Consider the following 19,392-nt stretch of genomic DNA (forward strand, 5'->3'; position numbering starts at 1 on the left):
ATTGTCACTCTTCGCACATTTCCTTGCAGTACTGGAGATTAAATTGTCGTTAGGATCACTGGTATCCTGTATTAGTATTGTTGAGCCCATTAGGGTTTGTATCTTCAAGCAGAAGATTCCTGCATTTTGCTGCAGACAAAAGAGAAAACAAATAAAATTAATGACAATGTAGTATCTTCCTGAGAGAAAACTTTTTGTGAATGGACTATTTTTTTCCAGAGCCTTTAAAATTCATGTATAGTTACCCTTAGGTATTATTTGTTGTGACAAACAACATATTTTTTCAATGTTACAGACAAAGGAATACTATGTTTCTTTATGTAAAGTGAGTTATTAATAAAGTCTAATCTTCAAATTATTTTTCATGTTTGTGTATAACCTATTACCCAGTGTGTTAAAAAACTCTACAATGACTCCATAGTACAAAAAAGCTCTGGCATTTTGTGGTATGATTTCATTTGGCTTGATCATGGGCAGTTGGCATTTATTTTTGTTGCTGGTGAAATGTTAATGGCCAGAGGAAATGTTGTCAGCTGTTTTCTGAAGGTGATGATACTGAGCTGAACAGAAAAAATCTACTTGTAGGCGAGTTGAGGATAAACAACAGACAGGTGTTCTGAGATCGGAGATACCTCATCACAGTAATACACAATTACTGTATCCAAAATGCAGTTGCTAGCTAAGCATCATATCTGCATTACTCATATAATGTTTCGACCACAGTCACTACCAAAATAGGACTGCTGTAGAGAACAACATTTTATTGGAAAAACAATTTGATGGGTTCTCTCAAAAATATCTATAGAATATATTTAAAAACATTTTTTTTAAAGCCCAATGGGAATTTGTTCTTTTTAAAAGCGTTTTTATTATTATTTTAGTAAATGTAACACATTTTCACAGCACTGGTCTTTCTTGCCACTGTCACATTCCTGAAAACACAACACAGCTGAATTGCGTTTCCATCGTCCTAATCCACCATTACAGCTACGTACAGCTTCCTCAGTGTTTGCTCCAGGACTTACAGACTGAGGGTCAATTTGGCCCCCACTCTAAATTTTAGGGGGACATTTTCTTCAGTGAGGGGGTCAATATGTTTGATAATTCATAACCAACCACCATTTCTTATTTTTGTTTGTTTTTAAATATGCCAGCAGAGTTTACTGACCTTTTGCTTCTGAAGAACAAAAAATAAAACTGTAATACAACCAAGCTGTCTCTACAATACTCACTGTCACTTTTGGGGAAAATATTGGGAAATGTGTCACAGTGATGCTGGTGTATCATTGAGTAGAGGATATTCATTGTACCAAATCACATTAGAACAGGGGTTTTCAATCTTTTTAAGCTGCATACCCCTTTCCAAAAAAAGTAGTCCACCACGTACCCCCATCTGAGAGTCATAATAAAATCAAAACAGAAAAAAAGGTCTGTACAATAGCATGATAGAACAAAAACGTAGAAGCCTTGGAGTGTGTGATGGATAAAATTATAAAAGTTACAGTATTAATATGGAAAAAATATATATTTACTTTTGGATAAAAAATAGTCCCTCAAACAGGTTTCTAGTTGTTGGAAACATCATCATAATTTTATTGTAACTACTAATTTAATTAAAATCAACGAAGCCTCCGTCCTAAACTCAGTCACTCAGAAATGACATAGGACTATTCCATGATAGCAAATGACAATCATGTATTTTTATTGATAATAAAATTACAGAAAAGGCGGCAAAGAAAAGTTCACTATCCACGACTCTCTACAGCTGACCTCATTACGATAACATTTTGGCATTTTTTTAATTCTTGGTGACTAAAACATACAGTACTGATGCTAATTAAAAAAAAAACAATAATAAAACGCATACCTAGTATCAGTGTGATGGATGTCCCTGCTTGTTACCACACAAATCACTGATGATGGCTAGGAAATTGGAGAGAGCTTCAGTCTCAAGACATTTTTGGTCTTTTTAATCTCTGATGGTATTTCGTCTTGATCGCCCTTTGCTAGTATTATTTTTTGCTAGTAATGTACTAGTATTGAACCAACAATCCATATTAGTTCACTGGATTGAAAACTAAAAACTCACACCAGACGTAACGGCTTGTCAAATTAGACCGCATGGCAATACTTCGGTTTCTGATTGGCCATACATTATGTACATTGAAATGAACCAATAGTACTTAAGTTACAATAAACTTTAATTGGGTCATTGAAAAAAATATATATATCCACTACAAGGCATGAATGCACACAGGAAATAAAATGAGTTAAAGACTTTTTAGTTTTTATATATATATACACACTGTATATTATCCCAAAGACAGACTGCAGTAACCGCCCAACTGTTTATATGACATTTAAATAACAGGGTTTATTTATAACGTACATATTTAATATGTAAATTAGCCATGTATGCACTGAACGCTCGGTTACAGCACAGCAGTCTGGTGTTAGCGATTAAAAGTTGATTACATGATAAAAGTTTGCAATAGATTGGGAAGTGGTACTAAGTAAAATGCGTTGTCTGCCATTTCAGAATTTTTCTCGCGTACCCCATTTTAAAAACCGCTGCATAGAAGAAACCACGATTCCAGTGGTGTTGTCTCAATGCAAGATGTATTATATACAGTGCTGTATAAAATCACATACACTGATATATATATATATATATATATATATATATATATATATATATATATATATATATGTCACGGGAGTTGTATATGAAAACGCAAGTGTAAACAAACAAGTAAAAAATATTAGCCTGTCGTCAGACATATCATGTTAATACAAAATGCATTAATTTACTGTGTATTGGTATTGCGTCTCGTCTGGGAAGGGGGACATACGGGCGCGTTAAGAGAAATTCAGCTGGACATTTTTTATTTCAGGGGGGCACTGGCGCAATGGCGCGGCCTAGCGCGAACACTGCTTCCTGTACTTCTGCTTTTGAATCTGGAGGTACCCAAGAATAATGTGGCTATTGACAAGCGATTGCTTAACATGCTGTCGTAGTCAGAAATCAGAGAAAGTAATTCCACATAATGATCTCTAGTTGAGGAATTGGTGCCTTCATCGTGCCCTCTGAATGCCAGCGCTTGCTTGCCAAGGTAAACAACAGAATCAATCAAGCATTTAACACTAGCACTGCCAGGGCAGTCATTTTGACAGTTTGAGGTTTTCAAATTTAAATTACTTTCAGATAGGTGACTTTTATATAATGAGAAGCAGAGACAACAGTTAAGCAAACTGGGTGTGCATAGACTGTCACATGATGTGTTACCTAGTAAGTGTGTTGCCATTTCAGAGTTAAGTAAGTACCTGACAATTGATTATTATGCACTGAGATTCAGTGTAAAACACTTACAGTATATACGAATCGTTTAATGCCATTTACTTTTTACAGAGAGAGACATAATTCAAAGTGACATTGTATCATTTCAGAGAGTTCAGTTATCAAGGTCCATTACTTCATAACCAGCCATTATTAACAGAATTTTAACCTAAAGGGAATTTATAAACTGTTTGCACTTCACTGCCGACTGCTTATTAATGCTAATATAACAAGTTGAGAAATTCATTTCTCGTCAGATAGTCATCCAGACAATTCAGTTCTTAGATAGGGTACATGGGCTAATCTGCAGAGATCTTTGTCAACTGCGTGTTCAGATTACAGAAGTTACATTATTTCACGAAAGATGCATTTTCTATTCTTATCAAAACTTTTTTTCATTGGTTACAGAACTTTAAATTATTAATTGACTCTACAATCACTAGTACACTGACTGGCCTGAAATTATAAAATGTAAGTACAATTGGAGCATGCTACTGTCTGCAAAGCATTTATGTCGTCATGTCATGGATCAAGCCTACAGACATACAGTACTATTGCGACAAGCTTCAATATTCAGAATTGCACAAAACCATTAACAGTGGACAAGACACTGATCTTCTGCTCTTTAAATTACATTGTGGGAACCAGCTGCTTAAAAGTTGTCCGTTACAGTGTAAAGAAAGACTGCTGGCTAGTTTGAACTCTGCTTATTGCTAATTATAAATGGTTAAATAAACACCTTACATTTTTCTTCCACATAAACGATGTACAAGTTAAACATGCTAAAACCCGCTTGCTGTAATGAATTTTGGTTATTTTGTAAGTACATGTAGTACAGATGTGTGGCTGACCTGCATCATGATAGAAAATGCTTGGAAGCAGGATCTTTAGTGCTGTGGTAGAGCTAGGCTAAGAAAGCTATTAAAATACCCTATGTTATACTGCCATCTGTGGTGAGAGAAAAAAAAGAAAACTGAAAATGCTGCCATTCTGCAAATATCCTGTGCACCTTCATAAATATGTCAAAATATCAGTGTAGATGCATTTGCCTCTGGATTTAAAAAAAACCTGCTATATATATGATTATTTTTACTAATGGCATTCATCATTTCCCTAAACCTGATGGTAGTGATCAATTTATATGATACATATTTTTTTATAATACAAAGAAATGATCTAAAACTAATAATGATTATTATAATTATTTTAATTTGAAATTGTTTGGCTAAAGAGCATATATTGGGTTTTTACCTGCTACCCCCTTTGTATCTCATGCTCTATGGTTTTCTATTATTAAAAATTCATTTTTTAATATTTGACTATGGAATCTCATTATTCATGTTAATAAATTAAATATCACATTTTGTATTTTACTACGTAATATTAAAAATTCATTTTTTTTATATTTGACTATGGAATTGAAGTATTGATAAATTAAATATTAGCATTAATATACAAGTTACTTATATGAATACATTAATAATAATAATAATAATAATAATAATAATAATAATAATAATAATAATAATACATGTGGAATAATGTCCTCATGCCACACCATTTAAATCGGTGTCCTTCATAAAGAACGTGGGTGTAATGTTGAAAGACCAGCATATATCTGATCATCTGGCAGCAGTGTGGAGCAGTGGTTAGGGCTCTGGACTCTTGACCGGAGGGTCGTGGGTTCAATCCCAGCTGGGGGACACTGCTGCTGTACCCTTGAGCAAGGTACTTTACCTAGATTGCTCCAGTAAAAACCCAACTGTATAAATGGGTAATTGTATGTAAAAATAATGTGATATCTTGTAACAATTGTAAGTCGCCCTGGATAAGGGCGTCTGCTAAGAAATAAATAATAATAATAATAATAATAATCTTGTTAGGAAAGCATCTCATATTATCTAGCTCTGGATTTCACTTAATACCCTGTGTTATAGTGCCATCTGTGGTGGAATAGTAAACTGCAGCCGTTGTGTGCATGCTCAGTGAGACTTTTGAAACTGGTGTCAATGTTAGGGTCAGTGGTTTTCCCTTGCCATAGTTTTGCCTCTGTATACACAAGTTAAAGGTGAATGCTACATATGCCAGTTTTTGCTTTAAACCCTGTTGGCGACTGCGAACAGTTTGTTACTGATACTGACACCTGATTGGCTGAACCATTTTGAGGTCCACTTGTTTGCTGAAACTTACTGTGGACATTTGATATGCAATTCCTGGATTCATATACAATCTGTAAATATATAAAACATGGAATCGATAAAAAAAAAAAAAAAAACATGAAAACATGAGTATTGTGTAAATACTGTATTCCACTGCTGAGCCAATTGTCTCTTTAAATCCAGGAGCTCTACAGCAACAGTCGGCAAGCTACCTAACGCTGGAGGACAAAGGCCAGCCCTCCAGGCGCTGGCTTTGAGCTCATTGGGTGCCTGGCCAATAGGGTCCATTGTAGTGCAAGGTTAACATTTCTAACAATGTCATCACTTTTCTATTTTGCAGATCAAACTCTTGATCTGACGGAAAAAGTCAATGAAGGCAAGAACATTTTCTTGACAGTGAGTATAGCATAATTTAATAAATACAAATGAAAATTGTTGTAATATCTCGGTTTCATGTCTTGGTTTATATATTACCATGGAACTGAAGTGGCAAACACTTTTTTGAGTTCCACAGTACAAGATCTGTTTTTGTGATTTTATAATAAGTTAAAATGTAGTGTCTACATTTACACTGATTAGCCCGAACCACCCGAACTGCACCCGAAATAGCAGCTCTTTTAAAGAAGTATTAACATATTAACAATGTATTACCATATATCCAACCCTTGTTATCCTGCAATAACAGGAACAGGGAATCCAATCCTGGGATCCCAGACAATTTTCTAGTCCCGAAATCCAAACATTGAAAACATGAAATACCGGGATTTCAGGATTGTGGTTAATGAAAAACAATTGACTGCGGCAGTGATTGTGAGACTCTGCGCTGACTTGCTGAGCAGTGCAGGCCGACTGCTGTCTGTCTGCAGTGAGTGAGTGACGCACACACATCGACCTGACTGCCTCCCCGGCCGCATGCATGTGAGTTACATGATAGTCTCTAACCATGAAGGAGCAGCTAAACTTGGCTATGCAGCTACAAGTAGGGCAGCAGTGTGGAGTAGTGGTTAGGGCTCTGGACTCTTGACCGGAGGGTCGTGGGTTCAATCCAGTGGGGGACACTGCTGCTGTACCCTTGAGCAAGGTACTTTACTTAGATTGCTCCAGTAAAAACCCAACTGTATAAATGGGTAATTGTATGTAAAAATAATGTGATATCTTGTAACAATTGTAGGTCACCCTGGATAAGGGCGTCGGCTAAGAAATAAATAATAATAATAATAATAATAATAATAATAATAATAATAATAATAATAATAATAATAATAAAGTACAACAACATTACCAGCAGGTCCAATTTGATTAACTGCATCAAAACAGAAATGTCCCTCTTTGAAGACGGTGGGAGACAGGGGCTGTACTTGCAGTTAGCATATGACTTTCTGCTGCAATTCCACCTCCAGCGTGGAGTCCAAAAGGGCACTTTTCAGCTGCAGGTATTTTGTGCACCAAGTTACGTAGTCGTTTGAAAGACAAGACAATTGATGCATTGAGCTTCCTTCGTTCTTTTTTTTTTTTTAATTGTTGAATTAAAAAAATATATTGTTGCATAATTTTTACCTGTTCGTTATATTTTTTTAGAGTAGACCTACACATGTAGCCTAGGTAACACTGCTGTTTATTTGTTACTGTAGCAGGGCTGTAGAAAGTTAAATGTATTTGTTTATTTTAGAACGGGGTTTCCCCTGTGTTATTTTGTATTTGTGTTTTTTGATTTATTATTGTATATGACGGTGAAGCGCCGTGTGTTTTGTTATTTTTGTATTTATTTAGAAATGTATTGACGGCGAAGCGCCGCTGGTTTTGTTATTTTGTTTAGTAGCGTGGATGGGAAGCCCCATCCACAGTAATTAATAAACTTGTGCAGATTGTGGCCAGTTAAACCCCTCGGCCACGCTATAAAAGCCTGCAGCTCTCTGCACTCTGGGAGGTGGGTGTGTTAGGAGCGGAGAGAGCGAGAGGAACGAGAGACAAAACAAAACTTAAATAGTAATACAGGAACAGTGAAGGCTACTGCCCAGCCTGACCTGTGTTTCGTGTTCTTGATTATTTTTGTTTAAACTTTTATTTTCGCTCTGTGAGCAAGTCTTTTTGTTAAAACCTTTTATTTATTTTTGTATTTGAATAAACGGCGCCACCGTGTCTTTATTATTTTGAAACTGCAGTATTACTGGTGTCAGTTTGTTTCCCTTCCTGCTTCTGCCTTGACGTCACCGCCTAGCCACCCAATCGTTTTTTCGTTTTTTATTATTACGTGTGGAGAAAAGGAGAGTGAGAAGGGAGGATGGGATGAAGAAGGAGGAAGAGCTGCAGACAGCAGCAGCTGCAACAGCAGGCACAGGAGGAGATCAGCTGGGAAGCCCTCCTCCACAGCATAAGCCATGTATACTGTTGCTGCATCTGTGGGGAGCGGGGGCATTTCCCAGTTAATTGCCCCCTCCCCGAAGACTGGAATTACAGCTGCAGGAGAGGAGACAAGTGGGAGGAGCCAGAACGTCCTGCGCCTGAGTGGGAGGAGCCCGAATGTCCACAGCCCAAGAGGGGGGAGTCAGTGCGTCCACAGCCCAAGAGGGGGGAGTCGGTGCGTCCACAGCCCAAGAGGGGGGAGTCGGTGCGTCCACAGCCCAAGAGGGGGAAGACCAAATGTCCACAACCCAGGTACCCACCAGGAGAGGGACAATACCTGCTGGTTCCACTTCCACCTCCGTGGGAGGACTGTGGGTCACTCCCATATCCGCCAGCAGAGGGAGAATACCTGCTGGTTCCGCCTCCACCACCGTGAGAGGACTGTGTATTGCTCCCACCTCCGCCAGCAGAGGGAGAATACCTGCTGGTTCCACCTCCTCTACCGTGGGAGGACTATGTGCCGCTCCGACCTCCACCAGCAGAGGGAGAGTACCTGCTGGTTCCGCCTCCATCGCCGCTACTAGCAGAGGGAGCATGCCTGCTGGTTTCCCCGCTGCAGCCAGAAGGGGAGGAGCCCCTGCCGCCTTTGCAGCCAGAAGGGGAGGAGCCCCTGCCGCCTTTGCAGCCAGAAGGGGAAAACTGTGTAAGGGATTGGATTCTGTTTCAATAAACTAAATAAAGTTTCATAGGCTGAACACTGATGTCGCATATAACTGTGTAGTCTGACTCTGAGTGAGCAGCACTTTTATTTTTTTTATTTAAATCCAAGAACATTAAAAAGGAAAGTCTGTATAAGGCAGTGTGGTCCAGTGGTTAAAGTCCAGGGCTTGTAACCAGAAGGTCACCGGTTCAAATCCCACCACTGCCACTGACTGACTCACTGTGTGACCCTGAGCAAGTCACTTAACCTCCTTGTGCGCCGTCCTGCGGATGAGATCTTCAGTCAATGTCCTATTGCAAGTGGCTCTGCATATAATGCATAGCTCAAAGTCTACCTCTGTAAAGCGCTTTGTGATGGTGGTCCACTATGAAAGTCGCTACATAAATAAAGATATATATATATCCCATATACTACCTTAGTTCATTTTGTCCATTTTTTGTTTTATTTTTAAATATTGAATAACATCTATTAAAATAAATGATTTATCAATAATTTAACATGTTGTGTAAATGGGCTTACTTTTGTGTGGGTCAGACCCCCTGATGCCACATTAACTGTTTGGGGGAGGTTGTGAGTAAATACATAATACCACTTTTATAGTCTTAGTCTAATACCATTAAATATTCAGCTATTTGGATGATTTAATTTAATACTAAATTATTTGAAACTTAAGTGTCCTGTAAATCTGATTAGTAGATGTGTGTTATGTACAGGAAGTGCTGCATGTTGAATAAGCAAAGGCCTAATGTTTGTGTGGGTTTGGATTGAGAGAATTATTTTCAGTTTAATAGCATTTAGTGGAGAAGTAGAGACAAGAAATCCCAAGACTGTCTGTATACCCTGTGAAGGACTCCTGCCTTCATTTAAACTTTCACACAGTACAACACAATCTTCATGCTACTGTTAAATGGAAATAAATATATATTTTGTAATTCTTCTCTAGGGTATACAGCTGTAAAACAAAAAGTTGTCGGAAAATGCTTTCTGGTTTATTTAAATGCTTGGCTGGATTTCGATTAACTCAGCGGAGGTTTAACTAATGCTTAATCCTCTATATCAGGGTTTTACTTTTTGGTACTAGATATTGTTCATAGACATGTGCATTAGGCCATACTGAAAAAAAGGTTGCATTGCTGTTACCAGCTCTACCCATAATCCCCCCCCATACAAACATATAATTTAGAGCCCAGTTCTTTTCTGCCTTATATTTGCATGTATTTTGTTTTACACGCAATATATGTGATATTGAGAATATTCGCTGTATTAGTTATACTAATCACATGTATTTGTGCACTACAGCCTGTTGTTAGTTACGTCCCACTGCAGCCTTGTTCCCCGTGTGAAGCCAGCTTGTACAGATGGACATCCCAGTACATTGCTACCTGTGGTAACTGTGAACCTGTGGACCTGTGCCGTACAGTACCGAGGTCACCTGGTATAATATATGAAGTACTTGCATGAAATATATTTAATTAATTGATTAAAGTTTGTTATTTTTTTTTGGCTTGCACATCAAAGAAATGTATTACTGTGTCTAGTGATTTTAAAGATGCTTAAAAATAAGAAAGCATACATTGTTCAAATAAATAGCGGGAGCTGAGTTGTGGTTTGCTGCAGCAGAGGGTGCCCAAAAGATAACTTCTATACTTGCAAGGACAAGAATCAAAATAACATTATTTTTGTTAAATGTAAACGTCATCTGTACAATGCATTCTGTTCCGTCTTCATTTTATCTATTTTGTGTATATATATATATATATATATATATATTATGTATAAAAATAAAAGGCAGTTTATTGCCATCCGAATCTATAGTGGGGGACCCCAGCCTTCACCCCCAAATAAAAATGTGTTTCTATCAAAAGCTTTTCATAATCATACAGTAGCCCCTCACTAAACCGGATATGTTTGTCCAACATTAGGAGGTGTCGGGTTTAAAAACAAAAATTAAAAAATTCACACACACGTACATTATTGTGCTTAATGTTAAATGTATACATCATTGTGCTGAAATAACACTAATGTGTTTTGAGTAGGCGACACAGTGAAAAAATGTATAAATCAGTACAGTAGTAAATCAAATGAACACCTAGCGCACTTTTTTACTTAGGCTACTGGTATGGTAGCATAAAATAAATGATTTTAGTGTTTTTGTAATTATTATTATTATTATTATTATTATTATTATTATTATTATTATTATTACTATTAACTTCGCAGACAATTAACACAAAATAGATCATGGTGCTACATTGACAAGTTATGATACTTATAGGAGGACAGTCAATTCTCGTTAATACGAATTTCAAGGGACCAGCAACAAATGTTGCATTATACCACTAATTTGTATTGTTCAGAAATGTCATAGAAATCTGTTTTCAAGGCTTGTAAATACACCCTGCTTTTAGGGAAATATAGGTATTTGGCTGTTCGCCTCAAAAATGCACTGAGCACAACTGGCAACGCACAAGAAAAGGCAGACTGGGAAATGCCAGCAACAATTGTGACTGTTTAAAACATGGTTTCAAGAGTTCTTAAAAAATGGATGCAATTGTCTGCAGCTTTCGTACATCTAATTATAATATTTGATAACCCTGATTTGCCTGATCTCCACCCCTTATTTGTGAATTTATGCATGAATACATATTCATCTACGCTTGAACTGCAAACAAAAACTGCAGCCGCAAAGCATTCCCTAAAAAGTCGCAAATAGGGTTCCCAGCTCTGACTTAAACAACTGGGACACCAAAGTCATTTTGTACAAGAATGAATAAATAAATAAATAAATAAATAAATAAATAAATAAATCATATACTTTGACATTTAAAATCTGCCTCATTTCCTATTCCAAGCCTTCTCTTTTTAAAACGATTGCATTTTTAAACACGATTCACCTAGATTTATTTAGACACACCCCTCCTTAACACATACATGTTATTATTTCTGCAGTTGATGTTTTCATCTGGCCTGACGAGCTCTTTATTGCCGAAGTGCTGTCAGAAATTGCCACTGTCATGCATATTCATGAGCAGTCAAGACTGGGGTGTGGTTTGGTAGTGGGTAGATTAGGCCTATTATTTTATTATTGCAATCACTACTACAAATAGTACTAATGCCTCGGAGGTGTTCCACATTTACCTTTTTAATTTTCCTTTTGTAAGTTTTACAGCTCCTGAATTCAGCTTTTTATTTATATACAGTAGATGCTGCTTGGTAGCCATCACAAAGTTGTCAGTATATGAAAGTTGTCATCCATTTTGCCCTCTACCCTGACAAGCTTCCCAGTCCCTGCCGATGAAAAGCATCCCCATAGCATGATGCTGCCACCACCATGCTTCACAGTGCTGTGTTGGGTTTGCGCCAGACATAACGCTTGCATTTAGGCCAAATAGTTCAATTTTTGTTTCATCGGACCACAGAATATTTTGCCACATCTTTTCAGAGTCTCCCACATGCCTTTTTGCAAATTCCAAGCAGGATTTTACATGGGCTTTTTTTCAGAAATGGCTTCCATACAGGCCTCCATGTGGAGTACCTGAGTTTTGTTGACACATGGACAGTTTCTTCCATCTCAGCCATGGAACGCTGTAGGTCTTTCAGAGTTGTCATTGGCCTCTTGCTGGCTTCTCTGACCAATGCCATTCTTACCCGGCTGCTCAGTTTGGGAGGACAGCCTGCTCTAAGCAGATTCTGGGTGGTGCCGTATACCTTCCACTTCTTAATGATCGACTTGACTGTGCTCCAAGGGATATTCAATGCCTTTGAAATCTTTGTATACCCCTCCCCTGATCTGTGCCTTTCCACAACTTTACCCTGGAGTTGTTTTGAAAGCTCCTTGGTCTTCATGGTAGTATCTTTGCTTTGAATGCAATACCCAACTGTGGGACCTTACAGATACAGGTGTATTTAATCTGAAATCATGTGAACCACTTTTATTGCACACAGATGGACTCCATTTAACTTATTGTGTGAATTCTGAAGGCAATTGGTTGCAGCTGAGCTTATTTAGGAGTGTCATAGCAAAGGGGATGAATACTTATCTAATGAAGACTTTTCAGGTTTTTATTTTTAATTGATTTGTTTTTTCACCCCCCCCATTTTTTCACATATTGAAAGTGTTGAGTAGGTTTGTGTAAATCAAAGGAAAAAAATCCCATTTAAATGCATCAAGATTTCAGGTTGTAACACAACAAATTGTGAGAACGTCCAAGGGAGGTGAATACTTACTATAGACACTGTATGTATTGTTTACGCATTATTAAAAGTGTCTGTTAAAAATACAACGTCTATTATTGAAAATAGTGTCTACTATTAGAAATACTGTGTATATTTATGTCTTATTAATTAAAGCAACTGCTTCATTTAAAAAATATGTAAATGTCTGTCTCTTTTTTAAATTATCAGCTTGTATTTATATTCTTAGCTCAATTCTTATTTACAGTTGCAATTCAAGATTGAACAGGTTTAAATACTCAAATAACAATAGTAGTTCTTAATGTACTTTATGTATGTTTTACTTATATCCTCTTAAACTTTATATATCAAAAGTTCATCCCGCGGAAAAATGAAAAGGGAGATATTACAATATGTTTTATTTTACTGTGTTGCCACAATTAAATGCGGAACACTTCCTAGGCATTAGAAACCATGTGCACTATACTATAATATATATTATACAGTTAAATGATGAGATTATGATGTGTTTTTCGCTGACCACAACATGATCTGCTTTCTTGATATTATTTGTTTATTTAGTAGACGCCTTGATCCAAGGCGACTTACAAAGTGTATGAACTGTGCATCAGCTGCAGAGTCACTTACGACAACGTCTCACCGGAAAGACGGAGCACAAGGAGGTGAAGTGACTTGCTCAGGGTCACACAATGAGTCAGTGGCTGAGGTGGGATTTGAACCGGGGACCTCCTGGTTACAAGCCCTTTTCTTTAACCACCGGATCACACAGGCTCCTGTAAATCAATGCAAGAAAGGTTGTACTATGGAAGAATGTACTATATTAAACCACAGCAATTAATACAATTGTGGCGTACATTTGAACACGTTAGTGGCACACTGCAGCTTTTTAAAAAAATGCAACATTTTGTTTGGTGCCACTCCACAGCTGAAATGACTGATGAGCAGGCCTGCTTTCATACTTCAATGTGTCACAGACAGTAAAACTTGTCTCATTTAACATAGCGATTGTGTTTATAATTCCTCTGAATATCATTTTACATGTAAGTCCTTATAATTAAAAGAAAAGCCTGTTATGTGTGTGTATAGAGAAATCATCTTGCAGGTAATAATATAATGATGCACAGGCAAGCTGATAAACATTAACATTTATTCAAGCAGCTCCATTAGGCCTCAGGCAGATTCATTATTTGCATATCTCAAACAATAAAAGTTAAAATACATTAATATAATATATAGATGTAGTATTTAAATAATGTATTTTATACATGGGCGCTGCAGAAGGCCATTACATGACTGAAGGGATGTGTAGCCAAGTCTGTCAATAATTTCTACCTGAGTTTTGTGCACGGCCACCTAATTTGCACGTGACCGTGGCTTTCCTTGGGTCAGGAAAACATTACGTCGGAGTAAAACAAAATATATATTTATATATGTATATATAGCCATATTTGATGGGGATATTTTGTTTATAATTTCAGAGGAGAATATACAAGCCCAAAATAATTAATCAAAGTAATAGGAATATTAAACAAAACAAAGGTAAGCTCTGTTTTGTTAAACTTTAACACCTATAAATATTCACTTCAATTTGATGTTTATAACTAATACTTAACTTTAAAATAAGATATCATTATAAAAGATATGTGCTGTTTTATATATTTACAACATTTAATTGCAGGTATACATGCATGCTATCCTGAGGAAGGGCTGGAATAAAAAATAAACCAGCCTCAGTAGCACAAAGGGTCTAATCCTTCAGCAGAACTCTCTTGCATACCAGTAATTGAAGTGTATGTGTTTTCTTTTTGCAGGTTCTTATTGGTTGTAGAGATGCAGCATCCCAATTTTGAAACCAGACACCCCTTGCAAGCAGATGATCAAGAAACAGGCATTGATCCTCTCCAAAATTACATTCAGAACATAGATGGTGAGTTTGAACTGTTCTATATTATTACAGAATGGTTTCCATGGAAACTTCAGCTTCATTTACAGGCATCTCTGACCAGCTGAAAACTAATCACATTTTGTAGTTTTTGCTAGAAGAAAGAAACAATACTGTTAGTCATTATCAGAGACAGTAATCACCTGCTTTCATAGAATACATTCAAACAAACAATGTATTCAGTAAAACTTTGTAGTTTTCTCTAAGGCTCGTGTTTTTGCATCGAATCTGTCCTAATTAGAAAAATGGAAACTCACCTTATACTTGACAAAGAATTCATAGAGTGGTATAACATCAAACATGTTTGAGCTGTGTGAAGGAGGCCCTCTAAGGTCCAAATTGTTGTTTATTTTTAATACACATTATTAACATTATACTGATAATACCACACTACCCTAGATGCTGTGTTGCAGATGGAGTACTATAGATGACATTTGATATTTTGCAAGCATCACCTAACTATGGGCAGCAGTGTGGAGTAGTGGTTAGGGCTCTGGACTCTTGACCGGAGGGTTGTGGGTTCAATCCCCAGTGGGGGACACTGCTGTTGTACCCTTGAGCAAGGTACTTTACCTAGATTGCTCCAGTAAAAACCCAACTGTATAAATGGGTAATTGTATGTAAAATTAATGTGATATCTGTATAATGTGAAATAATGTGATATGTTGTAACAATTGTAAGTCGCCCTGGATAAGGGCGTCTGCTAAGAAATAAATAATAATAATAATAATAACTTCTAAAAGTTAGCGCAAACCTCCAGAGCAAACTCATATGCTATGTATTGTAATATGTAAAATTAGCCAAAAGCATTTCCAAAGAAAGAAAACATGAGTGTCATAGATCTCAGTGACCTGTTAGAAACAGGATTTTGTAGATAACTCTTTTATGGAACACTGAGCTGCCATGATTTTTTCCCAAAGTGACTCTGATGTAGAGAAAAACTACAAATGCCCAATGATAAAAGAAATGGAGATTCCAAGGGTATTGTTTGTGGACTCTTTGTGTTGAATATCTGGCAGAATGAAATGACAATCCTGTTTTAAAGGGTATTATTTCAATTCAATTAAGTTAAAAGGCCACAATTTAGTTTAAAGTTTCCTTGTTGAAGATTGAATGTGTCTAATGACACATTTTACATGATTCATTTTTGTGTTCTCCAGGGTATTTATCAAATATTCTTGCAAAGAAATGTTGAGCCTGACTGTGGAACCCTAATTAAATACTTGGTTGGTCTGGTGTGTGTTTTTTCTTGTGAAATGAAGTGGTAGTTACCAGTGTCAGTATCCATTGTGTTAGTGTGTGTGTGTGTACAGGATGTATATATTCCTGGCAGAGTAAAACACTACCTACAGTGCTCCGGTTTGAGGAAAACCAAGACTTGAAAAAATTGTCTATGCCCTGCATGAGCCATTTTACAGCATATCTGTATAATCTATTACTTAACAGGCTGATTGAAGGTGTTTAGTTAGCAGTTTAACACACAAATTACTGAAAAGAGATGATGTAATGGTCTAATTTGGAGAATCTGGCGCCCGGCCAGACTACAGGGGTCGCTGGTGCACGGTGTGCCGAGGACACCCTGGCCGACCTAACCCTCCCTCCCCCCGGGCGACACTCAGCCAATTGAGCGCCGCCCCCTGGGAGCTCCCGTCCACGGTCGGCTGTGGAATAGCCTGGACTCGAAATCGCGACGTCCAGGCTATAGAGCGCATCCTGCACTCTAGCGAGTGCTTTTACTGGATGCGCCACTCAGGAGCCCCTAAGAGACTTCTCTTTTGACTTCCACCCCCATCATACCTGAATGAATTAAAGGTGTTAATGCTTGAAAGGTAATACACTATAGGGTCATTTCCAACTCAACCAGAAAAGGGACAGATCGCTGCCCGTCCGTCTCAGATACTTACATTTTAGGACCCGCATCCCCTACAGGGTAAAGAATTAGGCTGTTCGGATAAAACTGCATTCTAGGCAATCAGTCAATTTCAGGCACAACTGAAAGTCTTTAAGAGGTCTTCGATGACAGAGACAGGTGTATTTAAACAGTGCTGTAAACAGGGAAGTGTTTTTTTTTGTTTTTTTTTAAGAAAAAATGTGAATTTAGTTTTTAAAACCCAACTAAGTAAGGTTTGGGTAGTTTCAAATGTGTATAAGAGAAATAAAGCATCAGTTACCCCTCGTCAGGCAATTTGCGAGAAGTGAGTAGGGTGCTCCTAGTATTTTTTTCTGAAAAGCCCTATTCAATACGAGTAGAATTAGGTGCTACACATGATGGTAGCATCTAAACTGCACCCAGGTGATTTTTCTGGTTAAGGTCCCTTTCTCACTTTAGGTTGACCTTTTCAAGGTCACAGGTCGAAGGGCACACTTTTAAAAAAGTAATAGCTATCATTTCTGAACTCTGCACGTCTGAAAACCCCCAGGTGAATTTTTCTAGGAAAACCTAAGATGGACGGGCAACAGCACTGGTTGAGTTGGCATGGAATGACCCTGTATATTGTAGAACAATTTAAACACTGTGCAGTCTTGACACATTATAATCCACACTTGCACATGATAGCCTCATTTGCTAATATCTATATTGGTTTACTTTTAGTTATCTTACTATTTCTTTTCTGTGCTATGTTTTCTGTTGTATTGTATTTATATTTACTGGACATTATTTAAGAGAATGTATTTTAAATTATTATTTAAGAGCATGTATTTTTTCATTTTTAGCAGTTCATCACATAAAAAGGTGGCTAAATAGATTTCTAATAGATCATTCTTACACACCTTTTGTCTTTTACATCCTTGCTGGGTTAAAAAAAAAAAGATGCCCTATTTGATTAGATGGCAAAGAGTGCAGCAGCTTTTAAAGTTATCCTCTCCATACCCTTGCAGATGCCTCTCTTCTCTCACAGTGTTCAAGATATTTAGGTATCATTTGAATGACAGTGATGCCCAGGAGGTACGTTTTCACCAGAATGTGTCTGCACCTTGACTGTGAAGACTTTTTATTGTGAAGAAGAAAAAACCCTTGCATGTACAACATTATTAACACTGAATTGATGTTTAAAAGTGTCGTTAATACATTAGCCACAAATGCTCATTAACTATGTAAATGTATGCTGATGTTCTCCCAGACAAGTATTTTAATACACTATCGACTCATATAATGAATGGAAACTTTAGATAGCTAATTGTTTTGGTAGAAATTAATCAAGTCTTGCATTACATTTGGCAGCATTAACAGTACCCTAAAACAGCTGCCCTCAGGGCAAAACCAGAAGGGATTTAAAAATGTTAAAGACGCATAGGTGTGAAACAGTAATTGAAATTGCTTCCACCTTGGGATATTGATATTAACACGTCTATAATGTTTTTTTTTTGTTGTTGTTTTTTTTTGGTTTTTTTTTTTTAAATTTAGTCGTTGCCAATTAGTTTTTATTATTTTCTCCCCAATTTGAAATGCCCAATTATTTTTAGGCTCAGCTCACCACTACCACCCCTGCGCTGACTCGGGAGGGGCGAGGATGAACACACACTGTCCTCCGAAGCGTGTGCCGTCAGCCGCCTGCTTTTTTACACTCTGCAGACTCACCGTGCAGCTGCCTCAGAGCTACAGCGTCGGAGGACAACGCAGCTTTGGGCTGCTTACAGGCAAGCTTACAGGCTAGCCCGCAGGCGCCCGGCCAGACTACAGGGGTCGCTGGTGCTCCCTCCCCCCGGACGACGCTCGGCCAATTGAGCGCCGCCCCCTGGGAGCTTCCGTCCACGGTCGGCTGTGGAATAGCCTGGACTTGAAATCGCGACGTCCAGGCTATAGAGCGCATCCTGCACTCTAGCGAGTGCTTTTACTGGATGCGCCACTCGGGAGCCCCCCACGTCTATAATGTTTTTGCTGAGTAACGCACTTGTTTTAGTTCAGTATATATTGTTATGTTTTGTGATTAATATTGGTTCCATCCATTTTATATATGTAACCCCCCCCCCCCCCATGAATTACAGCTGTAATGTAGCGTAGATACCGCTGGGTAGCTGTCATTATCCAATGAACAGTCATTCAGTTCACATACCAGTGCAGGGATGTTGGTGGCTGTGGGAGCTACTGAATTCAGCGTCCCAGCTCATCCCACAGAGACTCAGTTGGATTGAGATCTGGGTTTGCGGATTCTGGTTCTTGGTCATCGAACTGCCTCTCACAGTAGAATAATACATGCATTGATGGGCAATTTCACTTCTGGAGGGCCATTCGCCTCTTGGTTTTGTAGGTATAATAAAATAGTGTACTACCTTAGGGTGTCCTACCTGGAGGGAGTTATAACTACAACTTTCAAAGGATATAATATGTTTGTGGCATTAATACATTATGGATGGTGGGGGGGGGACGACATGTTTGCAGATGTTTTTCATCTGAGTAGTTGAATATTTTCAATTGTGTCACACTTTTTTACAGTGCCGTGAAAAAGTATTTGCCCCCTGTCTGATTTTCTGCATTTTTGCATATTTTTGACACTGAATGTTATCAGATCTTCAACCAAAACCTAATATTAGATAAAAGGGACCCTAAGTGAACAAATAACACAAAAATTTGATACATATTTTATTTATTTATTAAAGAAAATTATGCAACACTCAATGCCCCCCGTGTGAAAAAGTAATCAATAACTAGTTAAGCCACCTTTAGCAGCAATAATTAGTGTCTCACAGCACCGTG

At 37.8% G+C, this 19,392-nt stretch overlaps 1 protein-coding gene across 1 annotated transcript in view; it reads left to right on the forward strand.

Annotated features, from left to right (window-relative positions):
- The window catches only part of tbc1d5 (TBC1 domain family, member 5), a 204,127-nt gene that overhangs the window by 61,186 nt on the left and 123,549 nt on the right, over positions 1-19,392 (forward strand). The window contains exons 3-4 of the mRNA XM_034000144.3: positions 5,837-5,892; positions 14,566-14,681. Coding sequence (XP_033856035.2) covers positions 14,585-14,681 — 97 coding nt within the window. The 5' untranslated portion in view covers positions 5,837-5,892; positions 14,566-14,584. The remainder of the gene's footprint in view (positions 1-5,836; positions 5,893-14,565; positions 14,682-19,392) is intronic.

This window comes from Acipenser ruthenus, chromosome 4 (assembly GCF_902713425.1).
Source record: "Acipenser ruthenus chromosome 4, fAciRut3.2 maternal haplotype, whole genome shotgun sequence".
In the NCBI taxonomy this organism is placed as follows: domain Eukaryota; kingdom Metazoa; phylum Chordata; class Actinopteri; order Acipenseriformes; family Acipenseridae; genus Acipenser; species Acipenser ruthenus.